The sequence below is a fragment of the Pinus tabuliformis genome, chromosome J, assembly GCF_031772625.1.
Source record: "Pinus tabuliformis cultivar Carrire ecotype Pingquan chromosome J, CPIR1, whole genome shotgun sequence".
Classification (NCBI taxonomy): Eukaryota; Viridiplantae; Streptophyta; class Pinopsida; order Pinales; family Pinaceae; genus Pinus; species Pinus tabuliformis.
In genome coordinates, this window is record NC_142295.1 from 379,202,260 (window position 1) to 379,214,652 (window position 12,393).

Here is a 12,393-nt window from a genome sequence, read left to right on the forward strand (position 1 = left end):
CAGCTAAAGGATCCCACTCCTTTTTTTTCTGAGTAGTATTGATCTATTAATATGATACAAAAAGTTATAGAGAAACCTGATCTCAGAGGTGTTAAGCATCAGCCATCATCACAAAATGCACCTGTTGGTAATGGATTGCCCAACAGAGGGAAAACCAGTCCAAGAAACTTTAAAGACTGCCCCTGCTATGGGGGAAACCAGCCGTTGAACATCTAGACCTTGGATTTCCAAAATGAACAAAGAGGAATGCAAATCCTGAACCAAAAATACAGGGACATAACCAAGTAACAGTATGACATAACCAGAGAATTCATGACACTTGTCGTGGAGACAGAACACATCCAGACCACAAAACCACAAATGATAGAAACATATCCACCTGGAAACTGGGTACCTTTGCACGAGACCAAGAAACCACAAAATAGTGAGACGAGTCCACCTGGGAGCCAGAAACCATTGCATGAGGCGACGTGTTAGGCTGGTGGTTCCTCCAGAGCTGGCTCTTCCTCAATCCAGCAGGAAAACTGATACAAATCGTCATCCTCTTCAGACGCACCTTGTCCTTGAACAGTTGGAGCATCCACTGTGCTTGCAACATCCATCTATCACTTACTAATGTCTTCATCTTTGTCTTTTCCATGCAGAGCCTTACTGCTTTCTCCTTGCTGCTTGTTGCTGATCCCCTGACTACCTGACTCTGCCTGATTCTGCTTGTTTCCATGACTGGACAGAGTAGCTTGTGTCGCAGACTCTTCTTTGAAAGAAGAGTGATTTTACTGTACCGCACAGTAAAATCACGTACCTTGGTTTTATGATATGCATCAAGAAGACGACCATCGCCAAAATAATGCACAGACCTCCAACAATGAGGTAAGCTATCCCGAGAAAGTTGTTCTTCCCTCCAAGAAAATTCGTGGTAGAAAGTACCAGCTTCTTCGTGCCACCAAAAGTATAAGTATTATAATTATTAAACAAATTCACTGTAATGCTATCATTTTCTTTGAGGTCCTCCTCAATCCGTCCATACAGCTTCCTGAAGGTTGGAAATGCTGCTGGTCGCATCCACACCATAAGATCCTCTTGCTCACTTAACTGCCATGCTCATCCAAACGAAGCAGTAAGCAATGGTAATAGTAATCACTGACTCTCAGTTTCTTTTTATTATCATGAACAGAAAAAATATAAAATATAGTAAGATTAAACAGCAATATAATTTTTGTATTCAAGTTTTTTTTGATCTATAATGAATTAAGTAAAATTTTTCAGTAGAAATCACATAAGAGAATTTTTTGGTCAATGCTTTTCAAACCAATAAATGTGATTCAAAACCAAATAAAAAAGCAAAGCATGACAAAAACTTAAATAATTATTTATTTTGATTAATAATTTCGAAGTAAACAATTTTATTATTATTATTAGAGTGTTTTTTTCTTCCTAAACTGAATTAGGAACAATGCATTTGAAAATTGGATTTTTCAGTTATCTCATCCTAAACTGAATTATCTCTCCATTATCTTAAGACTCACATTACTATTTTCTGATATTTACAGCCCATTAAACTCAATCAGTCAACCAGCCAGCCTACTTTGTAAAAGACCTAAACAAGGATACTACTTACAGGGATTGATGGATTGAGAGTAGCACCGCCAATCAGAGTTCCATTCTGAAAATTTTTGGGAAAAACATTTTTTCCATATTTATGTTCGCGATCACTTTTCCACGAAATATCTTTCCTGTTCATTGTAAGCGATGTGTTCCCTCTGGAGAAGTTGTAAGTATCATTGAACAAACTCCAAGCTATGAGTCCACATGGAATAATTGGGAGATTGTTTCCGGTTTTTGCTTCAGGGTCACAAACTTTTGTTTCATCCTGAGTATTGGCATTCATTAACTGCTCGTCGTTTCTGCTGTTAACGTACCTGCAAATGTTTTTTCAATCATGGTGAATCATTATTTTGTTAGAGTAATTTGAGGAGTCTAGATTCAATGATGGTAGGGAGCTTGCTCCTTATAACGACAAGGAATTAAAAAAATAGATAAATCTCATTGTATCACCCACTTAATAACTCTACTAAAAAATACCAAAAACTGCAATACAATTAAGGAAAAACTGCAATTCTATTACGTTTATTTTTAATTACTAAACCATGAATCTATATTTATATAAATAATAATTTATTTTCATGAAATATTAATTTATTTTATTATTAATAATATTAAATAAATAAATTGTGATTGATTTTTGTGAGATTTGAAATTATGGATTCAAAATGGCATAATAATAATATTGTTGTTGTTTTAACCTCCTGAAATTACATTTTTAATAATAATATTGTTTTTTATGTACGTGGAGTACCATTCACAGTTTACAAAAGTTGGCTGAGCTCTCGCACTAACAATGTGCTACCACGTCATTAATAGCAAATTACCCTGTTGAACGAATAAACCAACATTCAAACGAGTAGTATAACACAATGTAAGGGTTATTTAAACGGTTCAACTTTTATATATTTAGAAATATAACTTTATAATATAAAATTACAATTTCATTTAGTTATCAAATAAAGTTAGGAATATAAAATATTTATAGCTATATTATGACAAAGTTGAGAATATAAAATATTTAAAGTTATATTATAGTTTTTATATTTCATTTAATTAATCATTTTAGTTTATTTGACCATTTAAAATTCATTCACTTAATTAATCATATTTTATTTATTAACATAATCACACTAGTAAATATAGTTAATATAAAACTAAAATATTACATTTTATTATTATCAATTTAAAAAAAATATTAGTATAGCTTTTATTACAATAAATACTGTTGCATAATAATATGTATGCACACTTACCGATGATGGTTCTGATAGAAGCTATCAAGCTGGTAATACACATAAATTGGTTGTGTCATATTCTTTGGCACCTGTAAAGTGAGAGAAATATTCTGTTACATTCTTTGTAAATAATATTTGTAGTTATGATAATATCTTCACATTTAGCGAGTATTTGTCACAAAGCTAACTCCATCCATTGCTATCTATTACTTGATAAATTAATGATGAGAAACTATAAATTTATAGAATTGAATACTAGTTATTAGGAATCAAGATGAACCCCTCACTTTTATTATTTGACTGCAGTTTTTTGGAATCGTACTATTTTTTATGTAGGCCAGTTTGACATCGTTATTAACTCTATATTGCTTAGGTATGCAGTCTGTTTCATATTGGTACACAATTTCCACAACCTGAAAATGAGAACAAATCACTGTTACTTCAGATATTAAATATGAAATTGAAAATATTCGTTGTGGGTCTTCTGGCAGTTAAAATAAAATAAAACTTTAAATAGACATTAATGCTGAGATGAAGAGTACATACTCTATGTGATGAAATTAGAGAAACAACTCCAATGGGGATGAAGATAGCACCCACTAATATGAAGATTGCTATGACCTAAAATCAGATAATCACTTTAGAAGGGCTATATTGTAATATATTCTAAAAGCCTCAGTATCTTGAGTAAGCAATAAATAATATATATGAATTTGAAACATGCTCCGCCTTGCGAGGATAGAGACTAAGCAAAGTTCACTTAAAATAAGCCCTAGACTTCATTGCCTCACAGTATGCTTTTATGCTTAGCATCTAAGGAATATCATACTGCCATCGACTATGAACTTACCCATCTTGGTGTCAAAAGTGGCTTACATGAAGGGAGCTCCTGTTGAGTGAACTTAGAAACTGGCAACACGAGAAACAAGAAACCTCTTCAATATAAGGTTGCCGAACTAAACAAACTATGTGATTATAAAACTCACGGTTCTATCATCCATAGAACAATCACTTACCACAAATTACACAATACTATGGGTTGTTTCTAAACTAAGAGAATATTTTGGAGAGATGATGCAAAGAAAATATTTTGTATGATTTCAAAAAAAGCGAGAAACAATGAAATTCACATTATTAGATTTTATAGTGAGGTTTGCTTCCCCTTCACGAGATAAAAGGGAAAAGGTTTTCGTAGAAATAACTGTATCTGATTGTTTAAAAGGTAAGGATCACCCACCTTCCTTTTAAAAATCCTTTAAGGCATGGAGATACTGATGGTATGTAAATATACACAATAAATATGAAAGGAACTTAGTAAACCTAAATAACAAACTCCCTGCATTAAAAAGGGAACAATATATATTCTGATCTGTTCTTTAATGAAAGAGTAAAAGTCATTGTTCCGAAAGGAACAACCTGCTAGAAGGTACGAGAGTTGTCTCAATCTTATGGAAACATGCAATGAGAAAAGTCATTTACTATGAACTCATAGTTATTCATAAAGTTGCCATTTAGCAACTTTGTGGGAGGGAGAAAAAGATACTTTTTCAGAAAATGAAATGCAATAGAAAACATTACAACTATATTTATGTTGCTCTCAAATTCGATGAATATGAACCAAGTCAATTTTCTTAACACAAATTCATTAAATGTTTTAAAATATTTAGAATCTGCAATCTAATTAAAATCTCATGAACATTACAAGTAGGGTTGAAGAAGTCAATTGAAAATTGTAGCAGGCAAGTTCAAATGTCTGTTAGTAAATAGAAGTCTTGTTGCTTTAGCTATTATGGTGGTTTAGGAAACTTTCTAACAAGTTATTCAAAACTAGTCAAATTACTCATAATTTATAGACTTCAAGTATATAAAACTCACTATTTTGCCCATAATATTTATATAAAATATAAATATTTAAATACAAGCTCAAGTATATAAAAACCTTACTATTTTGCTCATAATATTCCTGTAAAATATAAATATTAAAACAAAACCACTATTTTACCTATTAAATATGAAAATATTCCAAATCATATTCCAAATATATTTATCCCAATGGCCATTGAAAACACAATTGTGTGACTTCAATAACATTTTACAATTGTGTGACTTCAATAACATTTAATAGAAGTCCTGTTGCTTTACCTAAAGTCGTGTTGATTTACCTATTGTGTGCTTTCAATAACATTCAATTAAAGTTCAGTTGCTTTTAGTTTAGTTGTTGTGTGATTTCAGTAACATCCAATGAGTATCTACCACTTGCTAGAGAAACCCTAATTGGCCTCCATAACACATACGGTAAAATAGAGACAAACCGTGAAGAGAAATCCTAATTGGCCTCCATAACATATGGGGGTAAAACAGAGACAAACCCTAACAAAGGTAAACATTATAAGTTATGCAGAATAAGTTATGCAGGATAACAATTGTATCTCTTCCTCACCCATGGAAACCTAACACATCGCCCCCACCTCCACTTTTCTTGGGACCTAAATGTAACTCCATTCCTATTGGGAAAACACGCTGCAATTTACCATGTTTGCATTGATGCCTTCCCTCGGTTGTTTACTATCTTTTCATGAACATCTTATATTTGTTTAGAATTTCACTCATAACACTCCATGGACTTCCACTCATAACAGTACCATGAACGAAAAACCAGCAAAATGAATGGAAAGGAAAATAAAATGTTAAAAATCCATGGTTTTGCATTTACATGACCTAAGCAGAGGGCAGGCCCTACGTTCTATATCTTTGAATGAGCATTCCATTCCTATTGGGAAAACACGCTGCAATTTACCATGCTTGCGTTGATGCCTTCCCTCGGTCGTTTACTATCTTTTCATGAACATCCTCTATTTGTTTAGAATTTCACTCATAACACTCCATGGACTTCCACTCATAACAGTACCATGACCAAAAAACCAACAAAATGAATGGAAAGGAAAATAAAATGTTAAAAATCCATTGTTTTGCATTTACATGACCTAAGCAGAGGGCAGGCCCTACGTTCTATATCTTTGAATGAGCATATTGTAGGTTATAAGCTTTGAATTCATCTACATCTAGCTGCACTGCAACACTCTAGTTTGGTGTATCAATTTTGAAATCTTATGTCGTATCTCCATCTAGCCATTAATATCAGCACTAGACCAGAACACACATCTAGCCATTAACATCAACAACATCAACATCCGACTAGAACTCACGAAATTTTGAGTAAACCAAATTTTCATAAATACTTGGTTGGTGTAAACTTACTTAATGTTTAGACTGAATATTCAGAATCCATGTATTAAGTTTTCTTAGTGTACAAGTGCAAAACGATGAGCAATTCACATTGAAATAAAAATAATAATAGACAGTGTAATTTAGAAATAAATATTTGATCATATTATATAGTATATTAAAGGATGGATAGCTTACATAATCCTTCTTCTTCTTCTTCTTCTTTTTTTCTTTGCCAAATTATGATGTTTAAATTGATGTAAATAATCATTTCACATAAATTTTGGAAAGGTAAATATGGAAAATAATAACATGACCAAAAATTGATGATTTGATAATAATAATTATTTAAAGCTAATTTGAAATAAATATAAAATTGGAAAAAAAATATAAATTAATATTTATTTATAAAAAATAAAATAAAAATATTTGATTAAAAAATTATAAACAAAAAGTTATATATATATATATATATATATATATATATATATATATATATATATATATAATTTAAGTAAATTTAATTATTTAATAATTAAAAGCATACTTTTCTTCTGTGAAAAATAAAAATTTATAAATTCACATTTCATTTCAATAAATTTTATTGAATATAAGAGATCTTTAATCTTATTATAAATATTAAAATACATATATTTTAATTAAATTTAATAATTAAAATATATTTTTTCATTAAAAAATAAAAATTTAGAAAAATAAAATATTAACATCTCAATAAACTTTAAAAATTTAATTACAAAATAAAAATTCTTAATTTGTTAAATCCTAAAATCAAATTATTTCTTCTTAATAATAAATATAACACTATAAATAATTCATTCTCATAATAATTATAACAATTTCTTCTTAATAATATTTATTTTTTCCCCTTGGAAAAAACATAATTTTCATTATCAAAGGAAAATTACATGTTGTAGATGCAATATGCATATGCAGTATGTGAGGGCTGAGTGCCTCTCAAGTAGAGGAATACAAAAAATAACACAGTGCACTTGACGCGGGGAGGCTCTCCCTTCAGTAATGTTTATAATAAAGTTTACCAAAATAATACTCTACGCAAAGAGTATGTATGTCTGTCATCTTAAATACAAACTCGTAATATATAAACATAATACTATTAACAAATAACCAAAATTCAGGCTCCTGCTCTGCCAATTAATCTATAAAGTCCATGAAAGGGTGATGGTAATACTGATAGTGTGCTCCATCCCTCTGCGCCTAGATTAGCCATGTGCCACGAGGCTTGAGCGTTGCCTCCTTTGATAACTGGTCGGCAGATGAGTTGTGTTCCCTGTAGATGTGACGACAAACAAAGATGTCAAAAAAACTTATGAGACTGTGGGCCTCATCCAGAATGGGTCTTAGAGAGTAAGCAGAATAGTTTGTTGATTTGTTAATCCAATTGCATATAATTTTTGAGTCCCCAAAAAGTTGTAGATTTCTGCAATGTTTTTCCAATGCAAATTGTATGAGGTATTTAGCAGTAATAAGTTCTGCAAAGTTGTTTGTGCCCCCACCTAGGCCCATTTGGATTTGGAAGTGATGGGATTTTGAAAGATATAGAATGGCTCCGCCCCCACACCCAGCTTCCTATGTTGACCCGTCAAAGTATGCCCATGGTTGAGAGTGGTCAATGTTTTTAGGAACAATGCGCCTGGGGGGGGGATTGTCATCATCTTCATGAATGGTATGATAATTTTCCAAAAGGCAGGCAGTGATGGAGGGCCAGTGAGGAACGATATCATGAAAAATGTATTGGTTACGAGCAATCCAGATTTTCCAGCAAATGAGGAGGGGAAGGTTCCTAGCCTTGGTTGGGGTTGTGGAGGTCCACCATGTGGTCCATGCTTCCATAACTGTCAAGCCCCCCCAGGTGCCCTGGGAGGGGATGGTCGAGAGAATAGAATTCTAGAGGGCAATAGTGACAGGGTAGATGAGAAAGAGATGGTTTGAATATTTGAAACTGCCTTTACATAAACAACACCAAAAAGGTCCATATTGGGCTCTTTTGATAAGATTGTCACCTGTAAGAGCCTTGTTTTTAAGAATGGACCACATGAATAATCTAGTTCTGGGAGGCGCTTTTAGTTTCCACATGCTTTTCCATCATTGTTCGATGGATTGTGGTCTATGGACATTAGCTAAACAGAGGTATCCCTCTTTGGGGGAGTAGTGCCCGTTTTTAGCAAGTGCCCAAATGATTTCATCCTCCCCTTCTACAATTCTGATATGTGATTAAGTTAATGTTGCTATATAGTCCACCCAATATTGATGCCACTGTTGTGGGATGTGCAGACTGCGGGCATATTTCTAGGCATGGTAAAAAATGGTGGAGCATTCCATGTATGCAATGTGGCTGATATGTGTGATACTTGAATTGGCAAGATGGATCTCGAGCTCTTTGGGCAGCATGTGGGTGTTGCCACACCCAATCCAAAGGTTTAACCCAATTCACATTGATGTTCCTGCTTGAATTCTCCAAGTGAGTCCTTCTCGGATGATTGACATAGAATTAAGCACCACTTTCCAGATGACAGAGATCCTTGTTTTGTTCCAGGTTGGCTGTAGGAGCCAGTCCATCAGATTTAGGGGATCTATGTATTTAGAAGAAGCCACCATAGTCTAGAGGCTATTTGATGTGATCTATTTCTAGCCTAGCTTGGCCGCTAGAGTAGAGGAGAAATCTTCTAGCTTTTTAATACCCCATCCTCCCCATTTCTTTGGGAGGGTAAGCGAGAGATTTTGTATTCTCGAGAGGATTCCTCTTGGTATGCATGCCAAGGACATCCAATACACCAGAGTGGCTTCAAGGACAACTTTATTGAGTACAAGTCTTCCTGCCCTGGAGAGGTACTTATGGTACCAAATATTGAGTCTTCTTTCCATTTTGGAGATTAACCATGTCCAGTCTACTATCTTATAGCCATGGGGCTTCAACTTGTAACCCAGATATCTAAGACCATCCTCCAACTGTAGGAGGGTGAAGGGAAAGTGGTGGAGCACATACTGTATCTCATGAGGGGTGCAACCTATAGCAATAATGGTGGATTTAGAATTATTAATGACCATGCCTGTAGCTATTAGAAATAGTGTGATAGTGTTCTGTAAGGTAGTCAGGTCCCCTAAACCACCATTGAGGAAGATCAACACATCATCCACGAAGGGTAAATGAGTGAGAATGCAACTGTCAGTGATCCTGATTCCCTTAAGTCTTACTCTGTTGTTCTCTTCTCTTATAAGTCTAATGGGCCGCTCCATGACAAGAAAAAATAATAATGGAGATAGGGGGCACCCCTACCTGAGGCCTCTTTCAGAGTGAAAGAAAGGCGATGCCACTCCATTGACAAGGACACTAAAAGATATGTTTGTTATGTTAGCCTCCTGCTGCAGCAGGTTAATCATCTTTCATGATTGACAGTTTTACATGCCAAATATGTCGTGCTATGCATGCTGCAATGCTCCATATTTGCTACAGATGGCCAAAAAGTATCCATAAGAGTAGGCTGGTCTAAAGGCCACTGTTGTGTTCCAATTTTGATAAAGCAATTCATTTTTGGGTTGAGGCAGTTTTTTCAGTTGGAGGTACTCAGGCTGGAGTTCACTAACATCTTTTTCTCATCACCCTTATTATGTAACTCCCTATTAGTTTTTCCCTCCCCCTATTAAAATCATGTATATAAATCCCCCTATGTAAATACCCCTCCCTGGCATTATAGCCATACTTTCTACTAAGTTCGGGAAATCTCAGTCCATCTGGGACTGTTTTTAGCCCATCTGAGTCATTGAGGAACTAGTTTGACATCTGGTCAGCTAGTAGCCTCTCCCTTAACCCTAAAAACCCCCAAAAAAACCCACATTCCACCCCTAACCCAAAGAACCCATGCCTTCATATAACCCTGCAAACCCGTTTTCCTAAGTCTACAACCCCCGCGCATATTAAATTCAGAATATTCCTGTGAATATTCCCGCCCGTTAACCCCATATCCCGTCGCGTCCGCTGCCAGCCGTCCGATCCACCGCCCCGCAGATCTACGTCTGGCGGGCATCCTCATCCCCGCCGCACCCAGCCTTTAACGTCCAGGAGTTCGGCGGTTTTGCCGCCGTACTCCCGCCACGCGTCAGGCGTCGGGCTATGGCGGAGCCCCTTCCTCCGAAACTGCCATCCCCCATAAGCGGTGTGCCACATACCGCTTACCGCCCGGTGACGTCACCAGCCCACGTCACCCCCCCTTGTACAGTCACCCAATGAGTCATCTGCCTGCGTGGCCTCCTGCCACGTCACTGCCACGTGTCCCGCCACCGTACCTACCACGTCATTGTTTGTACGAGATGAGATCATGTTGACGTCATCCCGCCACGTCACCATGCTGACATCACCCACCGTACAATGCTGACGTCATCAGCCCTTTTTTGGCGCAGAGGCGCGAAAGTCGCACTTCGGAGCCCCGGAATCAAATTCTGAGGCAGTTTTTGATGAGAAAATCGCTCATCGTAGGATTTTTTGGGCCAGAATGGAGAATCTTCAGGGAATCTTTAAGGAATCTTCGCCCCATGCAGCCCCAGGAAACCCGAAAAGGAGCGGAAATGATCTGTTTTCTTCACAGAGCATACCAAAATGATCAGAAGACAATTCCAGATGATACAGAGGCCGAACAGCGGCCATTTACTGGTCATTAGACACGCAGCACAACACATCAGCAGCCTAGATTTTTTCAGAGAGTATCAGTGGAAGAAAGGATGCCAGAAAGAATCAGTCATGATTTCTTAGGGGCTCGAGGCACCTGAACATTGATGAAGCCCCCAAAAAATCAAATCGATAAGCATCAGCCCATCCTTGCTTTCAAATCACCGTCAAGACATTTAAGACACCAGGACAGCAAGGAAGCCTAAACCCATACCCATTTATTGCAGAAAGCACTGCAGCAAGCCACTGAGGACAGCATCATTCATTCAGTTTTGACACTTCGGCCCTAGGCACGGCCCGAGACATTCTTTGCATTTATTTCTAGATAGGATTAGGTCAAGTAGTCATTTTTATGACCTAATTAGGTCAAGATGTAATAAAGGAACTCTGCAGAGAGTTTTTCCCTATATATACCACCCTCTGTATAGTTTTAAGGGTTGGTCAATTGATAATTTTCGCTAGAGACTCGCTGTGTATACCTGAATTTTTCTGTAATCAAAGATTGCTTAAATCTTGGAGAGAGAACTGTCTGTTGTTGATGAATGTGTTGAAGAGTTGAAGATGGAATTCCTGCGCTGTGGCCTAAAGCAATAAGTGCCTCTTATCTCTGTTTATGTGTTTGCCATTATCTAAATAGCAGGAAAAAAGAATAGCCTAGAATTAGTTTAAACACTCTCTATGCTCAATTCTTGTTGTTTCTTGATGTTTTCTTCTGAATGAATTGGTTATGAACATTGAATTCCTTCTGGCTCATGTTTACCCCAGTTCACCTGTGCTGGCCAATTATCTAGGGATTCTTAACTGCTCCTAGGTAGCGCCCTGTTGTTTCCTCTGCTAATCTGTTGGAGAGATTCTTAACTGCCTCTCTTTCTTTAGCATTCTTGCCATCCCTTGAAACCTGAAAGTTGCTTCTGCTTCAGTTATCTTGCTCCATTTTCTCCTCACTATTGTTAAGGAAAGACAGCAGCAGTTCCCCCTCCTCGACTCCACGCCCAATGGTTTGAAACATTCAGACTATACTCAGCCTCTCTACTTGAAAGTGTCAGTTTTCCCACCAAAACTCAATCAAAACCCCTGTGCATCATAACTAGCCTAAAATCACCCCCTTCAACAAAGCTAAATCATAAAGAGAGAGCCCTATCTGACTGCAGGCAGGCTAGGGCCTGCAGTCCAAAGTTGGTTTGTGGTTACCTCGGTCATATCCCTTTAGGAGTCAAAAGGGACAACCTGAGTGATAACATAATGGCGACTCCACTGGGGACATGAATCATGTGTCTATTAGTGTGAATCCTCAATTTTGACCAGTTCGCCTCGTTTTCTGGAGAAAGTCTTCCTTTTCTTCAGGGTTTTTCATGTTTAGCTCTGATCTGTGACGGTGGACAAAGATCAGGCACTTTAAGGTTACATCATCCACCTGGCGACTCCACATCATCCTCATAATAAAGACTTCGCTGGAGAAATGAACTCGAAGGAACTATATAAGCAGATCAGGTTCTTGATTTGGTTGATCATCCAAGAGACCATGTTCTTTCTCTTGCACCAAATTTTGCTGTGCATATTGTACTTTAAAAGCGATTTTATGTCAGAGTTTTGTGTTTTTCCTTTGGAAGAGATTGTTGAAAACCC

The 12,393-nt window shown here is 36.4% G+C and overlaps 1 protein-coding gene across 1 annotated transcript; it reads right to left on the bottom strand.

The window, feature by feature from the left end:
* Positions 1 to 310: 310 nt before the first annotated feature.
* LOC149227324 (putative ALA-interacting subunit 2) lies at positions 311 to 10,135 on the bottom strand. Its single transcript, XM_089380465.1, has 7 exons — positions 9,953 to 10,135; positions 3,387 to 3,461; positions 3,128 to 3,253; positions 2,859 to 2,929; positions 1,619 to 1,919; positions 803 to 1,092; positions 311 to 707 (listed from the first exon to the last, which is right to left on the bottom strand). Exons 1-7 carry the CDS (start codon positions 10,133 to 10,135, stop codon positions 311 to 313), a joined length of 1,443 nt encoding a protein of 480 aa, XP_089236591.1.
* Between the last annotated feature and the right edge of the window lie 2,258 nt (positions 10,136 to 12,393).

What these genes read in the sequence shown, in the direction of transcription:
- LOC149227324 (XM_089380465.1), bottom strand. Translation starts at nt 10,135, where the DNA reads ATGAGGATGCCCGCCAGACGTAGATCTGCGGGGCGGTGGATCGGACGG. An exon ending in TGAAGGCATGGGTTCTTTGG is followed by an intron (nt 3,462 to 9,952) that starts GTTAGGGGTGGA and finishes ATCTGATTTTAG; the next exon opens with GTCATAGCAATCTTCATATT. An exon ending in CTCTAATTTCATCACATAGA is followed by an intron (nt 3,254 to 3,386) that starts GTATGTACTCTT and finishes TCTCATTTTCAG; the next exon opens with GTTGTGGAAATTGTGTACCA.